The 27411-nt window shown below is 35.1% G+C and overlaps 1 protein-coding gene across 1 annotated transcript in view; it reads left to right on the top strand.

Annotated features, from left to right (window-relative positions):
• Positions 1-430: 430 nt before the first annotated feature.
• The window catches only part of amon (prohormone processing protease amontillado), a 32520-nt gene continuing 5539 nt past the window's right edge, over positions 431-27411 (top strand). The window contains exons 1-6 of the mRNA XM_028318327.1: positions 431-484; positions 3450-3526; positions 10151-10239; positions 18628-18803; positions 26084-26196; positions 26737-26937. Of these exons, the coding sequence (XP_028174128.1) occupies positions 431-484; positions 3450-3526; positions 10151-10239; positions 18628-18803; positions 26084-26196; positions 26737-26937 (710 nt within the window). The remainder of the gene's footprint in view (positions 485-3449; positions 3527-10150; positions 10240-18627; positions 18804-26083; positions 26197-26736; positions 26938-27411) is intronic.

The raw sequence follows: 27411 nt of genomic DNA, 5'->3' as shown, positions 1-27411 counted from the left end.
TTGATTTATTTTAATGTTGCTATCCAACTGAAATTAGTCCGATGTGCTGCCAACTATAACAACTTCGTTATAACTTTTGCCATTAATAAGTTGCCTTTTAGTTGCGCCATAAGTCAAGTTTTAATAAGCAAAGCTTTGTCTCTTTTAATCGTCACTTTCTTAAAAGCTCTGCGCCGTTTTCTATTAGTGCTCCAGTGGTTTAGCTTGTATTTTAACGCCTCGGTGGTTTGAGTGCCTTCCTTTGTAACCTTTGACATTTGTTAATGGAAAAGGGTTGGGATTTTATCAAAGGTTAAGGTTAGAAAAAATCCTTTTTACCTGTAAACAGTACTGTTAACATCCAAGTAAGCACAATAACGATTGATTTAATGTATTTCAGGTATGACATCCCAAGTAACACAAAACACAATTATAAGAAGCGTACAACAGCATGAACCTACGTGCAGAGCAGTATATGAGCAGCATATGTAGCACTATATCAGCCGTATAAAAGTCTATAAGTGTCTTGTAAGCGCAATTTGGGCCCCAAATAATACGGCTTTGAGCATTATTAAATATTATTAGTGCTGCTAACCAGCGCTTATAATGTTATTGAAGACAGACATTAGTAAAGTTGTTAGACAGCATATTCTAATGTAAAAAGCATTTTATTAGATGTTAGTACAGCTTTGAAACAGCTTTCAGAATTACAATGCCAAAGTTACGTTTTATTCTAAGGCTGAACGTTTTATTTTGTTTGTTTGAAAGTATTCGAAAAAACTTATAGCATTTTATTGTCCGATTTGTTTATTTTTCGTTTAGAGTATTGCAGTGCAATGGTGTTGTGAGGAGATGTTTTAATGTCTTTATTTAAAATAATTTATCATAAGGTAAGTATCATATTTTTTTGTTTCAAGAATGAAAATGAGCTGGGAGTATTAGTCTTATGTGAAAATATATATATGTTTGTGGTTTATAATTCACGCGCCCTCACAGAAATCCTTTTTTTAATAAAATAGGGACAAATTTAGAATCGACATATGACACTTTTTGTGATTTTTTTAACGATTTGATTAATTTTAACTTATAAAATTGCTTCTATCGATACTCCGCTTGTAAGAAAAGGATAATAAGTAGTATTTCATGCATATGTGTATTATAATTTTATTTTCTATGTTAGAGAAAACAGAAAGCAAATGGCGTCAGATAATATTAATGTTTTAAACTTTCAACTAGTGTCTTTTAATGTTGTCAGTCTTATTATAGTAAAAAGAAAATGGTTAAGTCATTCAACCTACATATAAAATATCTAAGTGATATCTTTAGCATTACTGTAACACTTTTTAGGTATGTTATAATGTTCATTAGGTTTAAACGTCATAAAAATGGATTGCTTTAGTGTTAATCAGGGTACCGAAACAATAATTTAGAATCCTTTAATCACGTCATGATCCCCTACTCCACGTCTTTCAATTTTATCTGTCTCCAATTAGGTAGGTACCTAGTTTGACAAGTGTTAAGTATAAAATCATTATCACTACAAATGTAATTTGTAATGAAACACGATATAGCTACCTATCTTATTTTTCGCTCATTGTAATAGTAATAATTTAAAGGAACTTTTTGTAACTAGTTAGTAGTGTTGCTGTAGTCGTTTTTTTAAGGGTATGCGTTATACGGGTAATTATTTAGTTTTCAGGTAACTACTTCTCTATTAAGTCATAAATAAGCTTATTTGTTTTTTTTTCAGATGCCTTTTAAAATAGTGCAAACGACCGAAAGGGATGAAGGAATGTTCTACGGAACTTCTTGACTCACACAACAACCGATTGTACTGTATTTTGTGTATGAGGTGTATCATTTTTTGGAACACGTTTTGCATTTCTTAAACCAAATATAAAGTTTGAATATTCCGTCTTTATCTTTCTCTTTACTCCACCTGTTCTCTTAGGCTGAGTTGCACCACCTAACTTTGACCGTAACTATGACGATAACCGATGTTTTTTGTATGGGGTTTGACAGATTTTTGACGTTTGTTAAAGTAAGTTGGTGCAACCCGGCCTTAATTTTTTTCCACTGTTTATTCATGTCAATAACGTGACACGTTCGACATAAATTTTCTAATGAATATACAGGACCTACTAACGCACAAATGAATATAATCATACGGCTCGTGGTTTTATGGCCAAATTATGACCTAAAGTAATAAAATATTTTTTTTATTTATCTAAATAGTGCTAAAAGCTTTAAAGTAACAATAAAATAAGAAGATAACAGAGCTAAAACTTTAGTAAATGTTTGGCTAATGCTGAGCAGTAAATAAGCATAAGAAAAGATCATAAAAATGCGTTCAATCTGTAAAATGTGTTAATATATCTGAATGCACTATAGAATATTTCGACAACGTTTATTTAATGCATTAGGTTTTCTTATTTACTAATATACGGTTTTAACCTTTGTGTTAGTGTAAATGCTGTTAAAGGTGCTGTATATTAAAAGTAATTAATGTTTTAGTATGATTATAAGCCAATTAACTTAATTTTTTAGACCATATAATAGCTTCATGCATTGTAAATTTTACCGCATTCTACTCAAAAGCATTTAAACTAAGTCAAAACTGATTTAAAGTGATAGTCTGACTTTAAAACGTAAATCAATCTTAACTTCAGTGAATATACAGCTTGCGTGTTACTTGGGATAGGTACCTATGACATACCACACTGTGTTTGTAACTTCTTCTGCACAAAGTTAAAAACATTTCTTGATTTATATTAGTGTAAACATAGTAGTAGGTACTTATTATTATTCTGTGGTAGTAGTCTAAATAGAATTTATAATATACACCTATACCTACTCTAAAGGTTGAAATGTGACAAAATATGAAATATAATTAATTTCTTTTACTTTACTACGCCTGTAATTATCTACGTCTTAAAATTACTCTCTTGAATTAATTAGGAACACTTCTAAAGCTATAATTTTCACTCAAAGTTGTTAATGAAATTCTAAAACGACATTTTCTTTGTATAATCTCGAACTTTTAATGACTTGAGCAGTTGTTATTAGTTTTTAAAGGCTGGAAGCTAAGCTAATAAATTAAATTCCTTGACTTTATTGTCTTTTATAAGCTAATATTAATTGAAACAAACAAACATTGTTCTTTAAATAATTCAGCACAGATTCCATTTCATAATAAGTTCCTAGAATCCTAGTCCTACCTAGCAATAGATTAATACGTACTTAATGTAGGTACATACATACATAATGATATTGATTCATTCAATGTTCACTCATAAATGTAATTGACCGCGTGTCGTTGAATAGAACGTGCATGAAGGATCATAATATGCCGTCAATGGCATGGTCTAAAGTTACCTTGCCGATCCGAAAAACCAATCAGCTTAATTTATGAATAGTATTTAAATAAATTCTCATAGTTTGTGTATTAAATTGGTGATATTTTGTTTCAGAACGCAGAAGCTTCATACGACTTCAGTAGCAACGATCCGTTCCCATACCCGCGTTATACGGACGACTGGTTCAACAGGTGCGTACCACCTTGCTTTTCCCATTAGTCAAGTAACTAGTCTAGTCATACCTATACTGTAAGAGCGTTGGGATATTGCGTTAAAACTATTACATTTATATACAGGGTGAAATTTTGTAATGCCACCTGGAGGGAAAGTACTCTTAATACTGCAGATAGAAAATTTTACTGAAAGGAAACATTCCTTTATTTTTGAAAAGAAAGAAAACTGCATTCATAGATTTTCGAAAAAATTTCAAAAATTCACTTCCATCCATACCATACAATTTTCTGTACATAATTAAAATAATTTAAGATTTTATGGATTTCCTTTCATTTGATTTATCAAGTTTGTTAGAGAGATTTTATCCTTCTACTTGACCCTAACGATCGATGCAATAAAAATACAGGGTGTAATTTATAACAGATTTTAGTTGGTTCGATTCCCGGGTGTGACAAGCAAATTTTTTGAAATCTTTGAATGCAGTTGTATTTCTTTTCAAAAATAAAGGAATGTTTTCTTTGAGAAAAATTTTCTATCTACAATATTAAGAGTAGTTTCCCTCCAGATGGCATTAGAAAATTCCACCCTGTAGATACGCTCGTACCGAGTGAGTTTCCTATTGCTAATACTGATGATAAAGTAATCCTTTATTTTAAACGTAGTTTTATAGCAAGATCATAATAACTTCAGTATTATTCTCATTGGTTTTACGAACGGCCATGCTTTTATCGTCTTTTTATTATTTAGCTGTTACTTCTACAGTTATAATCCTAGGCATCTATTAACACTAGAAGTGCCGAAGATTACGACCCCCTTAAAAGCGCCGCTGGGTCAATTTTGTCCCGGCATGTATTTTGTAACATTTTTTAAGTTTCAGGCATGAATATTATGGTTAAAACTATTTGTAGTATCCTTAAAAAAAGGTTTATCTATGTGGTTAAAACAATATGTACTTATTTCTTTAAAAATATAAATGTATTCAATTTTAATTTGGAATTATTAAAATTTAGATATTTTTGGTTTCATTTAAAATAGTCACATATTACGTGATGGTATACTGTATTAAAATCATGAAATTACTGCTTTAACTAGTCATTATTATTTTTAAATAAAAAATAAATATCTTAAAAATAATAGTGCACATTCTGCACAAAGTTTTTTTGTATGGTTTTTTGTCTATCTGGTGTACTATGTGTTTAGGAATTTCTATAGGTATGGTTATTTTTCTGTTATCTGTACACAAACAATTAAGTTTTTGACCAATTACAATGAAAATTATCTACGTTTAATCTTCAAAATTTTATAAGTCACACATTTTAAAAATGTATCAAATCATACAATGTATGAACTGGCTTATGTCTAGAGGCCATCTTCCTACTAATCTTATAAATGTAAAAGTTAATAAATATTGATGAATTGAAGGATGGATGGACTGATGAATGGATAGGATGGATAAATAGGTGGATATATGCCTGGAACTTGAACTAAGTGAGTATGGATTCATGGTTAGATCGATGGATGTTTTTTCATTCTTTTACGCATAAAATACTAAGCCGATCTTAATAAAACTTTGCAATTTTATTTTTAATACTTCAGAATAACATAATATAGGCTATAATTTAGAGTAATGTTCAGTTATTTGGTCAAAAAGCAACGATAAGTGTCAAGAAATTAGGTCTTTCTATAATAAACTTAATTTCTCACGGGTGAAGTCACAGGCAAAAACTAGTACAATATATTTACATTTCTGCATTGTCACGAGTCACCTAAACTCTCCTCACCTCTCCACTTTCGTATCTCCTCGAAAAAAGGACTCTTCATCGAACTATTGTGGCAAATACCAGGGTGGGACAAAATTGACCCAGTGGCGCTTCTAGGTAAAACCGATTTTAAATTTTTTTCTATTAATGTTATATTATCAAAAACATTAAAAAATGATAAAATTCAATAAAACAGAAAAAGTCAAAAAGTTTCATGGACTTTCGTTGAAAAATAAAAAAGTTAGAGCTGATCAAACTCGCTAGTGGGACAAAAATGGGACGGCGGCCTTTCTAGTGTTAATTTAAGATGTCCATTTCAGTAATATTGTTATAGCAGAAAATTCAAATTGGAGGTTTAAGCAATTTGCTTAACTTATTCTCTTCAACACAGAAAACTTCGTGAAAACTTTCAATTGAATTTTGAAATAATTAACTAATTGAATATTGTTGTATTGTTCTTTCGCGACTTTAAAGATAATAAATTTTCTTCTTGGAAATATCTAGTATGGATCTTATTTTCATATTTAGAAATGATTTCATAAAGTTGCGTTGTAGGTTTCTCTACAGTTGTGCATACGCAGATGTTTGTATGTACTTACTAATAACATTTATGTATCGAAAACTATTGGTCTAAAATACTCTAATTATTGGTACAAGTAAACACTTTGAAAATATTTTGGCACTCATAGTCCTACTGTAATTATCTTTTTCTTCATAAATTCCCTCCGAGCCACCTCATTTATCTAGGCTGGCAAAATCCTGCAGAATTAATTTCCATCTAATTTCACATTTCAGAAGAATTAATATCGCCCTGAAAAGTTTGGTATTCTCGTATTTTTTTAGACTTTTATAAATTAATAAAGTTAAATTTTACTTATTATTTTCTATTCAATAAGGAGAAAGGTCAATCTATTAGCCAATTATTGGCAAATAATACCTACTACGATAGCAAGAATAACTTTTAAACCATTTTATATAAGCTTAAACTAAACGAAGATAGCCGAACGGTGGAGATGTCGGATTGGCCGACTCGTGATCCGAGGAACGCGGGTTCGATCCCCGCCGCTCGACTATTGTGGTGAACCCAACTCGTAATATACGAGCATTTCACGAGAACTTACCATTAAGCAAAAGATCAAGTAAGATTACCGTGGTGCAAATTGAAACTGAAATCCTGGGTTTTACCACCCAGATGGGACAAAGTGGAAGATTATTACGGTATTGTTTGGTTAAGACGGCAGCAGGAATATCTTTTACGCTTTAAAAGCAGTTGGTAATATTAAATTAGGTATGTTTAAAAGGTCTACGGTTATTTGAGTCCACGACGCGTGCACGCGTTAGAAGATGATTAGTGTATGGGTAGGTACTTAGACGATACTCAACGGAGGGATACGATGATACAATCTAATTCCCAACCATTTTCCCAAAGTAACTTCAGTTATAAACAAGAAGTTGAGAATGTGCGGAATAATGCGCATTATCATAATTCACGAAGTGGAATTCCTGTCTAAAATTACCCCCAAGCTATGAAATTAAGCACAAAAGGCAAAGTTTAGCTAGTGCTGTAAAACTATCGATAGTTTAGTTACACATCGAAAACTATTCAGGCTAATAGCAATTAAAGCTCCTCTAAACAAATTAATTTGTGACTAGTGTGTTAACAGAGCGAATTCACTAAATAAAAAAAAATGGAAGTGATTAGGCTGCTGTCTAACTACACTCGGCATCAAATAAATCGCACCTCCCGCGACAAGCACTTATCAAACGTATGCATCCCCACTTCCCACCAACATAGGTACCATTTGAAAGCCTAGTTTTAAACTTCATTTCATTAAAGGAAAGGTTTTTACCCCAAAAATGTGTCTTTACAAGGATCCAGAGTCACTTCTTCAAAAAATAGGTAGTTACGCTATAGCCATTTTTTATGACTATAAAACTGTTAAGTTGGGATTAATCGCTATCCATCTGTTAAAGAGGACACGTGAGATCTTTATTTGGTTTTATAACCATAAAAATTGGTCTAATTGATCCCAGAGGTGAGCCCAAAGTGAGGTCTATTTTCAAGTCACATTTATTGTAAATGTTAATCATTTATTTAGAAATGAAATGTATTTTTCTTTAAGGATATTTATTGGGCTTTCAAATAACACCAATATTGTTGGGGTACCATGATTGTGTCAGAAGAAAATCTTTAAAGTTTGCGTCGCGGAAGGTGCGGTTTATTTGATGTTGAGTGTATTTTGCGAGGTAGATGTTCCAATGGGATCTCTCTCTTGTCACACCTCTAATAAATCTGAGGGTATATGACTACCGCCAGTCTGTGTCACTCACCAGTTGCTCGCCAAAAGAGTTCTATTTAATCTATCGCTTTTGAAGGCTGTCAATACATTGCATTGCATTGGCAGCATCTGTTGTATTCCAAAATAGTATTATTATAGTTACAAGTATCGTTTGACAATAACGTTTTAAAACTATCGATAGTTACAATTGTTTGTACAACACTATTTTAAACATACCTAAGTTATGCTTTGCCGTCACTGCTCCTGAAACTGGAAGAAGACTCAAAGTGAAATTCTGAAGCCTTGAGTTCCAGTCCAGATAGTTTCGAAGTCTCAGCGAAACTTTGATTACCTCGAGTAGTATTTTATTTGCGACTTGAATTAGTATTACACGAGTTGTTTGGTGAAATGCTTTTTAAAAGCAGAATAGAAAAGAATGGAGAAATATTTATTTGACATACACAGAAAATATAAAAAAAATGCCAATAGAACTAAACTTAAATGTAATTTGAAATGCCAAAAAGGCTTTTCGGAATTATGCCGCGGTTCGTAGCATTTTAGTCTGATGTTTATTTATTAAAAAAAATAGATCTTGTTTTTCCTAAAGTAAACACTTTTGAAGCCCAATATAAAATGTAAGTGAGACGATATAAGACCCTATTATGTAAATGCTGAGGCACCCTAAATATGTATGTGTACTTTACCCTGAAAAGGTTTACACGCCCGCAACTTCAAACGAATTCAAATGTACCCGTATCATGTCACTTCTCCTAAAACATTATCCACAATATTATTGTTAGACTCAACGAAGATAACAAAGGGTAGAATGCTTTTGATAGTACGGGACTATTCCCACCTCTCGTTCCTACCGCTGCAACTCCTGTGTTAGCCAGGATCTACAGCTTGACCGCCAATAAAAACTCAACCAGTGAAGGTCATGTTTGTCCCGGTGGAACGTTAAACTGTCATTGGATCCGCAAAGAAATTAAACAGAAGAACTTATGAGGAGTTCGAAGGTCATAAGAGGAGTTCGAAGTTAAGGTTCGACTTCCCTCCTGCTTTTGATATTAGTGAATTCTTTTAGCTTAGCCGCAGACCACAGACGTTTTGTCGGCGGATAGGTGGGTCCGGCTGTTGTTGTCAGTATGGACATTATGAAAGTGCGCACATTACATTGATTGGGTATCGGCCGATTCTTCATACAAATTAGAATCGGGCCCAACTTGCGGCCAACTAAAAGTCGGTGGTCTGCGCCTAGGCTTAGCCTAGTTAGTTGGGCTGTTAAATCAGTGTGAACAAGTATGGAAGTGCGAACATTGGTATCAGCCGATTCTTCGTGTAAATTAGAATCGGGCCCAACTATCGGCGGACTATAAGTCTGTAGTATGCGGGGAGTCTTATAATCAACATATAGTTCGGTGATATTTCTATTATGTTCTGAATTGTTTCAAAATGGTTATCAATAGTTTTAGCTATTAAAGCACGGTGATATTTCCATGAAGCTTTGTATTGTTTCAAGATGGCTTCCAATGAAAACGATCCGATATCTTATTTAAGCATTGGCTAGACGGTCCCTTAAATATTTATTAGACGTAATGGCTGAAAGACAGTTACAATGTGGTTAATGGCGCCATTCTATCAAGGGGATAGGCCGTTAACTGAATGGTTGATTTGCCAGTTGGCTGTGACTTTGACATAATTCAAGTAAATTACAGCTGGAATTGAGATGTCTCGAAATCCGATGGTTTTAGGAGCTTTTTTTTACTGTGATCTGTAGAATTACTGAACTTTGCGCAGGCATAAAGAGTCTTACGTACGCCCATATTGACGAACATTACTATGAGTAAAATAAAATAGTAAGACATGGGTCTTAACGCGACGTTTATTAATGAGTTACATTATGTATTAATAAACGTCGCGTTAAGACCCGTGTCTTACTATTTTAGTTGAAATGGAACGCGAAAGTTTAAAATTTTATAATTCCTATGAGGTCTCAAACTGCGCCTGGACGCACAGCGTGAAACATAAACCAATCAACGATGTGCGTTCGATTTGCAGGTTCGCTTATGCAAGCATCGTTTGTGAATACGGGCGTTACAAAGTAGGTTGGGCTAATTTATAATATCGGAATACACATTTATAACGTTTACTTATTGATTTATTTTAATTTTCGTAGCTGGTAACTCTAAAGCCGTGTGGTGACGGCAGAGTAGAATACATTTGTCACCAACCCCTACTCTTCCCGCGGGTGTCGTAAGAGGCGACTTAGGGACTACACATCAAACAGAGAATGGGCAGCAGCGCTCTCTGAAAAACATCAATCTTTTAAACTGTGATCTCCAACCCGCCTGCCAAGCGTGGAGATTATGGCAAAACTCTCCACTATAGTGGAGGAGGCTCATAGTCCAGCAGTGGACTGTAAAGGGCTGTTGATGATGAACTCTAAAATGTTATCATTATTTTATTCATGAAACATTTTACGGTGCGTGGTTGAGCCCGTGGCGTGGGTGGTAGTCATTAAGGTTAAAATATAGATGCGTAATAAATCCTTTTTAAATATTGTACGTGAGTATAAATAATAGATTTGTTTGCTCTTGTTTAGTCATGGAACGAGGTGCGCGGGCGAGGTGGCGGCCGCGCGGGACAACGGCGTGTGTGGTGTCGGAGTCGCCTACCACTCCAAAGTTGCTGGTGAGTTTATATGATGTATTCTTTGTCTATTTATATTCATCATCATCATTTCAGCCATAGGACGTCCACTGCTGAACATAGGCCTACCCCAAAGCTTTCCATGTTGATCGATAGGTAGCGGCCTGCGTCCAGCGTCTTCCTGCTACCTTTATGATGTCGTCGGTCCACCTTGTGGGTGGACGTCTCACGCTACATTTTCCGGTACGCGGCCTCCACTCCAGAACCTTGCTGCCCCATCAGCCGTCAGTTCTGCTTACTATCTGCCCTGCCCATTGCCACTTCAGCTTGCTAATCCGTTGGGCTACTAATGTAGGTAGTAGGTATTCTTGTCTGATCTAATTGTCATCAGGGAATAAGACGAGGTACCTAGAATCGATTTATCGAAACGAATTATAGAATTTCTTTCTATACCTGTATTTCTCTGCACTAGGTACGTCTGCAAACTTGCGGTCATTTCTCTCGCTCCACTGGTGCGGATGATTGGCTCTTTTACCCGCCCGCTGACGTCACGTCATATTCCATTTTTAAATTTCCATCCCGATGGGATCCCTCTAATGTTGTCTTTTAATTAACTTTGCTTCTGACCTCCGTTGATAATGCTCGTTTGTCATTTGTTTTCGTCAAGCAAACCGTAGAAGACGTAAAGCAAAAACTTTTTTTAAACTGAATAATAAATGATTAAAAAGGTTTAGGTATTTTACGCAAATGCAATCAATCTCAGTTACGGACTGAGCTAGTACTATTACAGTAGGTATCTAAATTGGATTTGAAATTTGGCTTTTAAGAAATTATAAAAGCACTCAATATAAATTTGAATTCTTGCAACTTATTCCGAGCCGAACGGACTGAAAAGAACCAATATTGTACAGTCAACCGCACACACAAAATATTATTTTGTTGCAATATAGTACCTATCCCAACTACCTAAGACGCTACAATATTTACCTTGATGTGCTGTCGTCTGTACCCAAAGTCCGCATTTACCTTTGTAATCACTATCGTGAAAGTCCAAGCCAGTGAACAAACAAAATGGCGACTGACATCCGCCTGTATTCTGCAAAGGCTACCTTTCATCTTTGTGTAAGGAAAAAAATATCTGGAAAATATTATTAGGGTACCTATAAATAGTATGGGATAAAAATTTAGCATGTTACTTAGCTTGTACCTACGAGTAGCTACGAGCTTTTAAAATAAGCTTTCTACAGTTTGAGATTAATTCAGTAATTTCTCGTAAATATCTAGGAGAAGAATTAAACCCCTTTAAATTAACTAGCAAAACCAAATTCAAAACCTTTTTATACTCGTGCAATTTCAAAAAGTTAAATATCTCACCTAACGAAGAAAGAGTTCGAACTTTATCACGACATTTATTTGTCATTTATTCCAATATAGGCATCATTAGCAACAATATATTTCTTAACATGGTAACAGATAGTGGACTAACAAATGAGAGGCCAGATAATTGTCTCTAACACAGTCAGAGGAATATCGCAATGTTATTAATGAATTGGTACTGTCTCTATAGACGAATGAAGCACAAATCTATATTAATTTGTCGTTTTTAATTATTTTAATTCAAATTTTAGTATAGTCAGGCTTCTATTGACTTGCTTTCACTTTGTACCTAAATTGTTATACTAGTTGGAATTCAATTTCAATAACTTCGTTTCAATTTTAGCGATGCCTTCCATCTGCAAATTGGAGTGACTTCATTTAAGTATTCCACTTAAAGTATTACTTCAATTGCTTAAAGTGGTTAGAGTTACTTAGTTCAGAACTAGAATTTAGTTAGATGCAATTGATATACTAAATATGCAGTTATAACCTTAAGTTTAATCTAAGTTAAATAAAATAAGTGAAATACTTAACTGGGTAGCTACCAATGGGCGATGTGAAAATCATTGGGGGAGGCCTATGTTCAGCAGTGGACGTTCTGTGGATGAAATGATGGTGATGAAGTAACTCTGTTGGTCTATTTTAAACTGCACATTTTGGTAGTTTGAAAAATATTACCATTGCATTGAAATAAGCAAAGGTAACTCAATGCATGAACTACGCAACATAGCTGATAAATAGATAGACAGAATATTTTTATTGGTGTCTGGCTGCTAACATGAGTGGTCAAGCCCACACAGTAGGCTACGTGTATACACGTATTTCCTCTTATCAGATATTGCTGATAGCTAAAACACAAGCCGTGTACCCACACTTTGTCCCTTTGATTGATTTACACGGACGTTAATGTGCGACAACATTATCGGATATGCCCAGTTTTGGATTATTGTGTCCATTAATCGTGATGTATGAGTATGATCAAAGCTTTCCACGAATTAGCATGCAAATACTGATATAAAATCGGCTACAATACCTACATTTTCGCGCGCATATGGATCATTTCATTTTCATCCACAAAGACGCGCCCCACCAATTTTTGGTCGAGGGAAGCGCGGGGTGCGGGGAGTTTGATTCGAGCAATCGGAGCGTCATTATTTTAAAATGTGCGTGTGGTGCACTCATGGATAATTAGCGTGTACCGATAACACTCAAACAGTCGCGGAAAAATGGTGGGGCGCGTTTTCATGGATGAAACGATCTACATGACCGCAGAGTATATGACCGCTCCCAGTCTTGCTGTGGGCATCTTAGATGGTAAAGGGACAAATATGGGATCATGAGGTCTCCCCAACCAGTCTGGCCAGCGTGGAAAGTAGACTTTTCACACAACTTGACCCAAAGGCAAAATCGTCTTGAAGAAATAACTAAAGTACTTAAATGACCTAATGCTAATATCTAAAAATGTTGAATGTTAGCGATTTTTAGATGACAAAAACTGGTAATACCTAGTTAGGGTATTTTAATTTAACAGAAAATAGATGTCTGGTTTTTCTTTCTTTCCGCGTAAAAACTGTAATAACGCGTATTTCTTCTTCTTCCTCGGTCCCTCACTGATGACGATCGCGACCACAGATAACGCGTATTTATGCTGTGTTAAAAAAGGTCTAACTACTTTTATAATAAAAGGTGTAGGCGCAAACTATTCTCATTACTATAAAGTTGGGGCTAGGTCTGGGACAATAAAAGGATGCTTTATTTCCCACAAGTTTCGAACTAAGTCTTTCTTGGTAGTCCCAAACTTATTTCTTCTTCTATATTCGGCATCATTATTAAGGGTTTTATGTAGGTAGTTGGCTGGAATTTGGATGCCTAGCACAATTTTTAATAAGAAAGTTTATCTTATAATCTACTTATTACTAATATTATAAAGCTGAAGAGTTTGATTATTTCATTGATTAAACGCGCCAATCTCAGGAACTAGGTGTAGGTACTGGTCCGGTTTGAAAAAATATTTTGTGTTGGATTTCCCATTTGTCGAGAAAGGCTAGGCTTTATAACCCTACAGCCAATATCAGTAAAGAAAAATGTTGCAAAAACGGAATATTATTCAAACTATTTTCACGCGTACGAAGTCGCGGGCACAGGTAGTATTTTAATAATAAAGTTTATTATAGGTATAACATCCCTAAGATGAGATACAACGAGATTCATTCAAGCATAGCAAGTAGGTTTATGTTACAAAGTATACATATGTATAGACCCTTTTATCGAAGCACCTTCGTAATGGTTATTGTCCGTTGTTTAAGAAGCATGAAATTGTTGGACCGTGTAAATAAAGCATCCCTTCTTTATTTTTATTTACTTTATCTCAAACAAAATGATAAATAATGATAAGCTCTGTAAGCATACAAGTGTTTTGCATCAATAAATAAATAAAGATAAAAACCTTTTGATAAAGTATGATACAACAGTTTTTCAAATTTTAGTACTTTGATTTCAAATAGATGCTTAGATTGGAACTGAATATATCGACGGAATAATTTTAGTATTACCAGTATTACATACATATTTGTGTTATCATTTGGAACTTCAAACGATGCTAAAATAAACAAAATAATGTATACAAATTAGTATGCTAAAGTTAACTTAGTAGAATAAATAACGTCCCAGACGACCTAATTACGTTTGGATACATCCAATATTACTATATACAGCCTAAAATATTTGTAAACAGCCTACAAATAATCTTTGACAGGTAAACTTTCGAGTATTTATGTAGCAGATTGCAGTGTAACTACAAAATATCAAAATGTTTATTACGTTTTCCTATTGCTGCCCACGCAACTAACAAGTACTAAGATGATAGTAGACAGGCTAATTATAGAATGGAGATTTGGTATTTGTTATCTTAATTCGATAGCTATTACCCTTATCCACATAGAAACTTCAATCGTTCGTCGATCAAATCGATATAAATTATCAAAATAACAAAAAGTTCGATACCAAATTCGAATATAGAGAATCGCCAAATAGAAGTTGCAGCATCGATTATTTTCGCAATATCGTTATTCGATGTCAAAGAGTCTGCTTGTGACTTACCTAAATCTCTTTCTGAATTCATGACGTAATCATTCAGAGCCTTAATACGATATTAATAAAAGCTTTACCGCAAGCCTCTGAAATAGCTGTTTGGACACCAAATTAATATTATACAATGTAGCTTTTGGACATAGACGGATTAGGTTTATAAAGTTATCATTCGAAAATATACAGGGTGTCCCGTAATGTAACGTCAAGCCGGAACTGGGTGTTGAGGCAAGTTATGCTGGTTATCAGAAAAATATAAAAAAAAATCTATGTGGCATATTTTCAAAATAATAGGCATTTAAAAAAAATAAAAAAATTCTACTCCCGGTGACGGTCTTTTTACTCGTGTTGCCACAAATCTTCACTTTTTCCAAATTTTTTTTTTGTTATGTAACCCTGAATAATGCTTCTCTAAATTGTTATCAAAATTACAAAACCAGCTGCTCCAACTTGGATGAAAAAAATACATTACTCCCAAAAAATTTTTCAAAATAAAAATTTTGCCTAGTTTAAACTGACTGTACTGAAAAAAAAATGTACTACGCGAGTGTGGCAAGTGACGTCATAATTTGGCGTATTTAGTAAGGATTCCAAAATGGTATAACACTTGGTAAATTTTTGCTGTAATTGTCGACAATTTTTGTTTTTTTGGAAATAGTCCCGTTTTTTACTTTATCTACCTTGGTTAAAAAATATTATTCTAATGTGCCCAAAATTCAAGTTTCTGGCTTAAGTGAGGTGGAGAAGCCATTTTAATAGGTATGAGCGGGACGGAGAGGGCCATCTTACCAAGCAGGGATGTTATGGATATCCGTAACCGTAACCGAAACTATCGGATATCCGAAATAAAAAAATANCAGAAACTTGAATTTTGGGCACATTCGAATAATATTTTTTAACCAAGGTAGATAAAGTAAAAAACGGGACTATTTCCAAAAAAACAAAAATTGTCGACAATTACAGCAAAAATTTACCAAGTGTTATACCATTTTGGAATCCTTACTAAATACGCCAAATTGTGACGTCACTTGCCACACTCGCGTAGTACATTTTTTTTTCAGTACAGTCAGTTTAAACTAGGCAAAATTTTTATTTTGAAAATTTTTTTGGGAGTAATGTATTTTTTTCATCCAAGTTGGAGCAGCTGGTTTTGTAATTTTGATAACAATTTAGAGAAGCATTATTCAGGGTTACATAACAAAAAAAAAATTTGGAAAAAGTGAAGATTTGTGGCAACACGAGTAAAAAGACCGTCACCGGGAGTAGAATTTTTTTATTTTTTTTAAATGCCTATTATTTTGAAAATATGCCACATAGATTTTTTTTTATATTTTTCTGATAACCAGCATAACTTGCCTCAACACCCAGTTCCGGCTTGACGTTACATTACGAGACACCCTGTATATACGAGTAGGTATCTAATGTAAAACAGGTAAATGAGAGCGCGTGTACTGTGTATACAACTGCTGGTAGGTTTTGTATTTTATAATTAATCCCTTTTTACAAAGTAAATGTGTGGTTCAGTAGAGATTTGTAAGTTTTTTGTAGTTGTAAGTTGCAGAGCTTAAGTTGAGCTTTTCTGGCCAAACGAAACTGAAACCTGACTCGTATGCGAACACTAAGTTAAAAGTAGAAAGTCTGGATCTTTCAAAGAACACGATGATCTCAATAATAACGTGGTATTCGAAGTTGCAGTAAAGAAAACCTACTAATACATATAATATTAATTCTCTCTGACGTCATAAAATATGAATTTCCTCAACACGGATAAATTAATTTGAACGTGGCTTATGAGCTTATTGACTTTCCGCTGTAACCAGTTTCAGCATCGGCTTTTAGTCGCTTATTGTATTACAGAATATTACCACGGAAATGTTTAAAGTAATAAACATAAATACATTATAAGTTTAATTAATAGGGTCCATAAAAAAAGTTCAATTAATTTAGATTTGTCAACGTAAACACTGTGGCGTTTTATTTAGTCGTAATAGATGCGATTTTGCAACAAAAATGTATGTGATGTGCTATTGACTGTACATACAGCAACGGATTACAAATAGGGTTTCTGAATTCTCGACCTATTTTTTTTCTCGAGTTTCGGGAATTCTCGAGGCCAAAGTCTCGAGTTTTCTCGGGTCTCGAGTCTTTTAATTATAATTGTTGACATCGGTTGAAATTTGATAAAAACACAGGTTTTTTTAAATCTAATATACAAAAAAACTAAAACCCAACTACGTAAAAATGAACTGAAAAGATAGGAACAAGACAAAGTGTTCACAAATGCAGTCGGAGACATCAATGACTATTTTTTTTGTTGGTGATAAGTGGTTGCTGATAAGCCGTGTAGAATACATTAGAATACATTTGTCACCAACCCCTACTCTTCCCGCCGAAGGAGGTTCATAGTCCATAAGTGGACTGTAAAGGGCTGTTGATGATGATGATGATAAGTGTTTGATGTCTCCAACTGCATTTGTGAACACTTTGTCTTATTTCTATCTTTTCAGTTTATTTTTACCCAGTTGGGTTTTTTGTTTTCAATAATATTTTTATTTTAATCTATTAGTTAAAGGGCATACATTTTGCAAGCTATTTAAAAACCCTTTATTGATACCCCACTCGATAGGTTTTGAGTTATATTTAATACATATTATGGCGCCAAAAATCGGCCATTTTTATATTTTCCAATTTTGATATACCAATGTCACTCTCACAGTTAAAACAAATCTAATGATACCTCACATGCCATAGTTTGTTGAGTTTCACAATATGGCGTCACCGGACTAAAAGAAATCGATTGACGTGCGAATCATAAAAATCGGCCCAAGAGTTTGGTCTCTATAGTGCTTCAAAAACATACATACACACATAGGCTGTTAGACACATTACCACTCCTTTGCGTCACGCAGTCGGGTAAAAAAGGAAAGACTAGACCAGTCTAAAAGCAACGTTAACCTTTTAAATAATTAAAAACTTACTTTTGTCTAAGAAAATAGGCTTTCAAGATTATTAAAAGCTTCAAATTCGAGACTCGAGAATTCTCGAGCTCTGGTAATTTTTTTCTCGTCTCGAATGAAGCCAAATTTCTCGAGTTTTCTCGAGTTCGAGAAAGCTCGAGCAGAAACCCTAATTACAAATCATGGCTTAAACGTATAACGTTAATACGTAAAACGTAGATTGTTGTATGTTACATTATTTTGACACTTTGGCAAATAAAATACGCATGCTTTTAGCGACATTTCTTCTAGTCGTAGCTTGATTTTCTGAATTAGTTGTATTAACCGCGGTCAGTAGCTAGTTAATAAATAAAGGAACAGCTTGGAAATTTCTTTTCCGTAAATTGAAAAACCTGTCCTTATTATATCTTAATCTACTTACGTTATTGCGTAAAATCATCTGTCCTTCATCATTTAATACGTAGGTGTCAAATCTCGTCGAGCCAATTTAATTTCTTTCACCCGAGAAAAATATGAGCTTACGGATAATATTTTGTTTATTTACTGTACGTAGTATTTTTTCCTTATGTATACAGCTGGTATTTCTGCTTTGCGTAAACAAACTTCTATACACGAGGCCTAATATTGTTATGATTTTAGGAAATTCTTTTTATAAATAGGATACGGGCAAAAAACTTTCTTTTACAGTTGTTTTAATTTAATAAATAACTTTATACCTTAATGTATAGGTACTTTCTACAGATTCTACAGAATTCATTTACTTTGTCGGAAGTCGCGGGACTTACAAAAATTCGGGAAAATCCCGCCAAATCTCGAATATCTGGTAGCCCTAAATCCGATGCCGTCTCCCGCCATTTATGTTTTGAAGTGGTTAAAGTGGTTCGCAAGTTATATTTGGGACGTGTGTAGGTTCCCTGCAAAATGTATTAATAAAGAATTTAAATTTTAAGGGTGGTGCAAACGGTTTTACTTATTATTGGTTAACTTCAATTTGTTTATTTTCCAACAGGTATCCGAATGTTAGACCAGCCTTACATGACGGATCTCATCGAAGCGAACTCCATGGGGCACGAGCCTCATAAGATCCACATCTACAGCGCGTCGTGGGGCCCCACAGACGACGGGCGGACGGTCGACGGGCCCCGGAACGCTACCATGAGGGCCATTGTCAGAGGGGTTAATGAGGTACGTACTATCCATTCCATAATCTGTTATTATAATATGTTTATTATGAACTAGGTATCCATTCGCGGTGATAGGTATACTTACCACCGGTTTTTTAATTAAGATTTTTAGATAGAAACCGGATCTTACTCTAAAAACCTGATTAGGAACTTATCTAATTTACACTCTTATTCATCACGTAATCAGATATTGATATTTTCGTCTCAACGTTGCTCCAACAATACCTGAATGAATACACAATTTCCAAACGAACACCAAAAGCTGTATTTCAGCCGTATTAAAGCCATTAAAACACCGACCTATTCCTCGATGTAATGAAAATACCTTTTGCACCCACCGATCGGAAGGGGGGGCAGGTGCAAAAGGTGGTTTCCCTTCAGAAATCGAATTCCCCCTCATTCGGACCTGAGTATTTTTTCTGACACCTGCCTTAATGGAAACGTCCGCGAACGTTACATCTGTCGGCTTCTAAGTATTTTCGGATAAATATTTTTTGGGAAGCCATTTGTAAAGGCTTTCGTTTAGATTAAAAATTAAGCGGAGAAAAATAATTAAACGAAATATTGCTCAATGGCTTAGTTAGCTATTACGTCCATTTTCTGTCGCTGTAAAATGGTTTTACTAATGAACACGCAATTATATTTTTCACACTAAAAAAGTTATTCAGCACTAAAATTAAATGTTTTAGATAATAAATGAAATTAATTAAGTGCCCAATTCATTAAATAACTTAAATAATGTCAAATTATCATTACTTAATTAAGCATTTATAGGCTCTTGCGTCATATTTTTATTCTATCCATGAAAGTTTTTAGAAGTTTTAGAATCTAGACTTTACTAACATAGAATTTAATATGGCATAACGAAGAAGTAACGACTAGAACCTGGCTCAAAATAACGTGTTTTCTTTACCAAAAGTTTATTTAATCCGTTCAAAACGTGCCACCGGCTAAGTCACCTTGTTTGCTTAGTCAGACCCACGTAACCTCTAAGTGCTACGTGACACAAAACCAATATTATAATAGCAACCGAAATACAGGCTACATAAATTTATAGAAATATGTTTTAAAATGTTAGGAATTCGAAATGAAATTGCCGAAATTATCTTACAAAAGACCGACATATTATTATATGACTTCTTAAAGATTTATTTGGATTTTCTATTCCTAAATGTTACAATGTTACGCCCGTATACGATGCTTGATTTAAATGAAGCATCAAATCGAACCTATAGCGTTGAATAGAGCGCTATGATTGGTTCATGTGTCACCCTGTGTCCATGCGCACTGTGAGACCTCATAGTAATGTTTGTGAAAGGTATCGGGAGGTTACCTAATTCAACACTTATTCAACATAAGTACCTAAACTATCTAAAATAATGATACAAACCACCGACCCGCAAAGCCTTTTAAGACGAGAGCTTTTATCTGGTATTCATAGTTATTTATAAAATATTCTCTCACACCTCAGTAAATAAATGTAGCTTTACTACAGAATTAAAACGTTTTAGGTTCTTTATAAAAGGTAAAGTACCTCTGATCTAAAAATACATTCTCTCGGAGAGCGTATCACTTGCGTAAACTTACTGGCTCCGTGAGATCCTTTTAGTGACTTGGAACTTATCTAAACAGCTGGAAGCTGTTTATCCGTCTCTTTAGTTGAAGTCGAGAATTTTTATAGCTTACAGGATTTCTTTTCAAAAGATTTATCTTTCTTATTAGTGTTTTGCTTTTGCAATACTTTAGTCTTTATCCTTTTGAGCATAAATTAGACAAATCTTGATCTTTTGGTGCGTTGTCTCGTATCTGAAGTCTCGAAAAATTAATTCGTGTGGCTTATTCTTAAAATAATAGCTTCTTATGACCTAAAATACGTTATGTTATTTTAATATCTGAAATTATTACCACATCATTGTGAAAACGGACCCAGAGTATCATCGAATATAAATAAATGCAATAAGGGACGCCTATTGTATGTACAAGTGCAATTTTAAAACAGCTCTATTAGAGGAGCCAAACCACACTAACTGAGCAATACATTTGCGTTGATACTTTGAATCCTTACGCAACAAACAGCTTCGCTTCGTTTCAATAACAATGACTATGAGACCTTCAAAGATCCCGCAAATCTAAAGAACAAAACAATTGGGAGGGTGGTTTAGGTGGTTTACCCTGGCTTACCAGTGTCCACGCCCCTCAAAGGCGAATTCATTGAGATTGATGGGTGTGCAATTACCACCCGTGCAGGTGCGGGTGCTTTACATTAACGAGGATAATGTGATACGGCTGATGGGATGAAGGTTTTATTGGGTGACGTAAAGGTTAATATGCTTTTGTTGTTTAAGGAAAAGAATATAGTTTTTGTACTGCAAAAGGCAGATATTTGACCGCTATGACACCACGCACCACGGTTTAAAATGGATCTTCTGGTACTTACGCTGGCGGTTACATTATACAGATTGGGTCCTTAAATAATATTTTACCGTACTTTTATTTATGGTAAAATGGCAGTGCATTAATTTATCTAATTGAGATGGATACATACAATGTAAGAAGGTTATCTTTTTGAAATTATAGTCAAATTATTGTACCAAATCACAAAGATTTGGGAATGTGGCTGTCTCTACCTGAGGCAATCAATTAGTAAAAATCATGTTGTAAAATAAAAATAAGTTGGATTACCTTTAATTTTTATTAAACTACATCACAAAAGAGTACACCTACACAAGGACATTCTCGTGCAATCTTTGTTTTCCTTAGTTTTCAACGAGCTTTTAAACTGAAATGGCGCGAGATTAGAAGCTTAGAACGAGAGCTTATTTCCTGAACCTAAAAGCTCTGTTGGCGAACGACAACGATCGCTCCGGAAAAAATGGAAAGCGACGTGAAATGGTGTTGGGAAATTGTCTATCTACTTTCTCTTTTTTATGCAAGAAAAAAGAAAAACCGATGACGACTTTTATTCTTCCAGCAATTTTCCGCGAAAGTATTTTATCTCTTCGATGAAAAGAAACTTAAAGGGGTTTCAATAACAACCACAGGAGCAAATCTGATTTCTGTGGGTATGGGAAATATTTATCAAATACATTTTTTAATGAGACCATTAACGAAATATCAAGTAAACTCATTGTACAACTCTGGAGTTATTTGTTTATTTATTTACAACATTTCACTGTGATTACATTACATTCATTTTTGTAGAATACTCCCTACTCATTGAATAATAGAATTATAGTGCTGTTACCAGCACTATTCTACAACTTACCTACCTATTTATATGTACCTATAGGTAAGCTAGTGATGCTATTTGAATCCTTTTCTTTATGTAATACTCCAGGATTCTGTAGAATATAGGTTCTCCAGAACCTATACTCGTACATATACCTAAGATTTTAATTTTTTGCGTTCCATTTCAACTAAAATAGAAAGACTACTTAGGCCCAGTTTTTTGATTCGTAGTTAAATTTTGCTACTAATGGTTAAATATTAACAAAATGTAAACAAATAGTTAAAAAATGTACTAAAAGTCAAGCTAACCATTGTTCGAAAAACATTTTTTTCTGATATTTAACCACTTGTCATTTGACATCTGTCAAATTTGACCATTGGTTAATTTAACTACGAATCAAAAAACCGGGCCTTACTCGGACATTGAAAAAAGTCACGGAAATATTGAAGTATAAAATTCCCTAGCCTATAAGTGTAAGAATAACAAATGGCACAAACAGCTTACTTACAGTAAAAGCGTCCACTCCGCTATTTCCGGAAGGGGTTGTTACGGAAATGGGGGGGGGGGGAGGGGAGTGAATGGGTACTTGTCCTCTCTACTTAGCACTGTTGCCACGAGTGGGGCTAAGTAAGTTAGGAGCTAAGAAAACTAAAAAGAAAGCGCTCTTCGTATGACAATATTATTTAATTAAGAGACCAGGAACTATGGCTTATTTCTTTGTATTAATTTCTTATTATTACCTACATATTTTAAAACCCTAGTTTTCCAAAATAAACAAATAAATAATTAAAAAACCCGCACTGTGACGCAATTTCAATAACTTAGATAACTAAAAGTCTTTGCTTCTAACAAAAACATACCTTTTGATTGAAAGTAAGAACAATTAATATTGTTTACCGTGAAATACTTCACGAATTGTTATTAATGATAATAAACCGTCTCATATCTTGTTTGTCCGCAACAATAAACTTGTGCAAAATAAGGTCGAATAATATTTATATTTACTTACGGTGTTTTGTGCCTTTATATTGGAGGATTCTTGTTATTAGATACCTGAAACATTTTCATAAAATAGTTATTATTATCTTCATTATCCTACAGTAATGGAATGATGGCTGGGTTGCACCACGTTACTTTAACTTTAACAAACGTCAAAGATCTGTCAAACTCTGTACAAAAAACACCGGTTATACTATAAAATAGTAATCGTTACCTAGTGCGAACAGTAAGCTTGAAGAATCTGTTTCAAATTATATTTTTTTATCAGTATTAAAACAGACACTAGTCGTAAAACCACAGCTTATCATCAAGATATTTGCTTTACATTTGAAGTGTTTCAATTTACGAAATTATTTTAATTTAACATTCTGTGATGTTAAAGACCACTAAGCTTGCTCTCTAAACAAAGGCTCCGTGTCTGTTTTTGAATGAGATATTATTCGTTCCCGAGTAGGTACCCAATTTAGCTGAAATATACTGTATTTGCTAACTGCGAGTATATTAAATGGATGCTAATGTAAGTGGAAACTCTCATGTTTAGTCGCTAGGTTTTAGTGAAATTAACACGCTAAGGGATGGGACTATTTAAAGATTGTAGGTTTGGAATCGTATAATCATCTTCATCACAAATACCATTAAAATTGTTTATTAGTATGTAGGCTCTTTTCAGGGTCTTGCTTAAAATAGAATGCCCTACCACTTCTTCTGAAAATATGGGCTGGTACAGAGAAGAAGTGGCTGAAGAAACTCCTTAATTTTCTGTTACTTAGCTGATTAAAATAGACTTCCTCCAGTGACTTCAGTTCTCTGCATCTTTTATCAAATAGTCCATGCATCAGAACCATCTGGTGTATAAACAAAGAGCAGTTCCTTACTTTTTTTGAGGTCCAGGATTGTTTTAACAACCAGGTTCGTCATTTTTGGGCGATAGTTTCAAGTCAGCGAAATCACTTTTTGAGTAACATCGCTCTACCCTCTTGTAGAGCGAAGAGGGACCGAATCTACTTTTTCAGTGAATTCCAGCAGTTTGATAATGATGATGACGACATTAATTGATAAAATATTCTTTATACCACTTTTTCTAATTCTATGGATTAGACTCCAGTATCACAAACACCTCTAAGACCGAGGAATATTCCGCAAGGATGTCAGAAGATGAGTAGGTGTACGTCAGTCCATGCTGTTAACTTAATTGTCGACCTACTTCATTTAGAAATAAGGTCGTGGCCTGATTACTGCCAAGCCAACTAGTGGATACATATCCGCATGCTAAGAGAAATTGTGAAACCGCATACAACCTAGTTTAATGCAACGCTACGTTGTGAAATGCAAGTTATTTTAAAGAGTATTAAATCATTACCATGACTAACTAAAAGAAATCCAGTTTTATTTATTTTCAATAAGTCTGTATCATCATAACTCCATAAACAAACTTTGCAACAGCTTAGGCTGTTACGTTAGCGTAATGCTGCGAATCTCCTGCAATTTAACTTTCCAAGGTTAATGTGTCCAATCTTGTCAGGAAAGTCAGGACGTTAGGAAAACCGCCAGGTTTTTCCGATTATCGAGATATGGCACTTATCAACAAATCAGTATCAACGAATCATCAGACTTAAGTTTTGTTCAAAATAAATAGCAATCTCGTTCAAAATGTAATTATGTCTGTAACAACGTTGTAAGCGATGTCACAGAAGTAGAACCATTGTCTGGAGGTTCATTTCCACACGTGAGACATCTGTCTAAATACAAAATTATGAGGTTGTTGTTTGTACGAGTATCACTGCAGGAGACAGCCAGAGTTGGCCCGGGAATTGATATAAAACTTGTATTTGAAGCGTAATATCTCCCCCAGAGAATATTTTTGTCGATATACGAGAGCTTTTATTATGTTGGTTATGCAACCGCACGTGACACTTTAAGGCGGAGTCGCACCAACTTACTTTAACTATAACAATAACCGGTGCTTTATGTATGGAGTTTGACAGATTTTTGACGTTTGTTAAAGCTAAAGTTAGGTGGTGCAACTTAGCCTTAGTGTTTTCCATCAAAAACAGTTGAATTGAAGTTGAGTAAAATACACAATTAAGTTTATGTACTTCATAATAAATCTGTATAAATATGGGCACCTATTGTATTCATCTTATCCCACTCGTTACACTTGTTCAAGGTAGTTGTCGCCTATATTTCATCAGCCAATGAACACTCAGCATAAGCTGGGCACCCCAGATACAAAAATAAATAATTTTTGATACTCGAACGCAGGTGTATAAAGGCGCGAGTAATTCCATCTTCAAAAAGCAGCTTGATCAATTTATCATGGTAGATTATGGTTCCGAAAATAAAGTACCTTACAAGTCGGAAAATAAAATTTTGTTTTTCAATATTATCCACGGTGTTTGGGGGAAAACATTTTGATTAATTATTTTTAGACTGAAAGTCTTACAGTTTATAGGGTACAGCCAGCAAACGTTTGTGAAAGAAAAAAGATAGTCTACAATAATTTGATGTATGATTCTCACTTCTACTTCTTCGTGATTTTCCAATTCATTAGCTCGTGTGTGCGTTGCCGGTTGAGAGCACGTGATCTATTTTTTAGAACTAAACAGGATAATTTCAGCTTTTTATTCATAACACTTACCCATTTCAATTTAAAAGACTCTACCTCCCACGTAAGATTCTTAGCAGCTTTAACGAAAAGAACACAGAAGGCATCCGGCTAGTTATTTACCTGTGTAATACGTTAGATTCTAGATGAGTCAGCAATACCAACCCTTAGGCCGCTTGTAGGTACATGCTAAGAAAAGTCGCCTACGACAAGAATTCGTGTCGTTTCTACACACGAACCGTGTACATTGCTCTGGCGCTGGCCAAGAAATAATTATTCTTGTCTGCGCTAAATACGTACGACACGCGGCGGACGCGCACTGTGTGACAAATTTTTGGAGTTAGGTCCGACGAAATTCTTGTCTTATCTGCCGCAGACACGGTGTTTCTTAGCGTGTAAAAGAAGCCTTGGGCTACGTATTTTTTTCTTATTATCTTCATTTCTGCAGGGTCGCAACGGCCTAGGCAATATTTACGTGTGGGCGAGCGGCGATGGGGGGGAAGACGACGACTGCAACTGCGATGGATACGCGGCCTCCATGTGGACTGTCTCTATCAACAGGTCAGTAAACACTTTTTTAGTCCTGTTAGCCCCTCGTACTAAGCTGAATATGCTTGTGTTAAGAGTGGGATCACCACAATAGTCGAGCGGCGGCAGGATTCGAACCCGCGTTCCCCGGATCATGAGTCGGCCCGTCCAACTTTGCAAAGACAGAGCGTTGAGAAAGTCTGGAACTCGAGTCATGATTGGAGAGCTCCTGTTCTTGATTGATTGGTAGGTATGTTTTCTGGCTCATAAAATGTACAATGGGAGTAAGATATAGCACTCCTAATATGAGAAGATGCTGCCAAAGCTGCTCTATTATAGTATCTATCATAGTTAATAAAAAAGGAGTGATTATGAATAACTGCTGAGCGTGCCTTTCGAAGTCATTGGCCACCTGTAGATTGGTGATCGTTTCCATGAATTCCGTTCGTTTTAACCCAATAACACATCCTTATCTACCTAATGAATTCATTCATCTTTGTGAATTCGTTAGGTTGATAACTCTAAGGTAGAGAAAAACTATAATAATTAATAAGTTATTCTTTCCCTTTTCAGTGCGATCAACGACGGCCAAAACGCGCATTACGACGAATCCTGCTCCTCAACCTTGGCTAGCACGTTCAGCAACGGCGCCCGAGACCCCAGCACGGGAGTAGCTACCACTGACCTCTACGGAAAATGCACTGCGACTCACTCTGGCACGTCAGCTGCTGCCCCTGAAGCAGCTGGAGTGTTTGCCCTGGCGCTACATGCCAAGTAAGTTCTTGACATCATTTTCTTACGCTTTAGCTTCTCCTTGGTCTTCAAACTGAACACAACGAGTTCTGCTCCTCGACTCTGGCTAGCACGTTCAGCAACGGCGACCGACCTGTATGGCAAATGCACTGCGACTCACTCTATCACGTCAGCCGAGTGTTTGCCTTGGCACTACATGCTAAGTAAGTTACTGATGTTATCATGTCACAAACCATGTTATAGAACAATCGGCGTCTCAGTATGAGCTATCATTGATCGGCACGGCAAATGCACTCCGACTCACTCTGGCACGTCAGCTGCTGCCCCTGAAGCGGCTGGAGTGTTTGCACTGGCGCTACATGCCAAGTAAGTTCATGATGCCCATCCACCATGATCTTGATCATCATACTTTTTTATGGGACAGGAGGCAAACGAGCAGACTGATCACCTGATGGTAAGTGATTAGGTACTTGCTGTCTAGTAGTGGACCGACAA

Source organism: Ostrinia furnacalis, unplaced genomic scaffold (genome assembly GCF_004193835.3).
Source record: "Ostrinia furnacalis isolate ACB-3 unplaced genomic scaffold, ASM419383v2 OfSCF6735, whole genome shotgun sequence".
NCBI lineage: Eukaryota > Metazoa > Arthropoda > Insecta > Lepidoptera > Crambidae > Ostrinia > Ostrinia furnacalis.
Note: the sequence above shows the minus strand (reverse complement) of the source record. Positions and strands in the feature narration are given on the sequence as shown.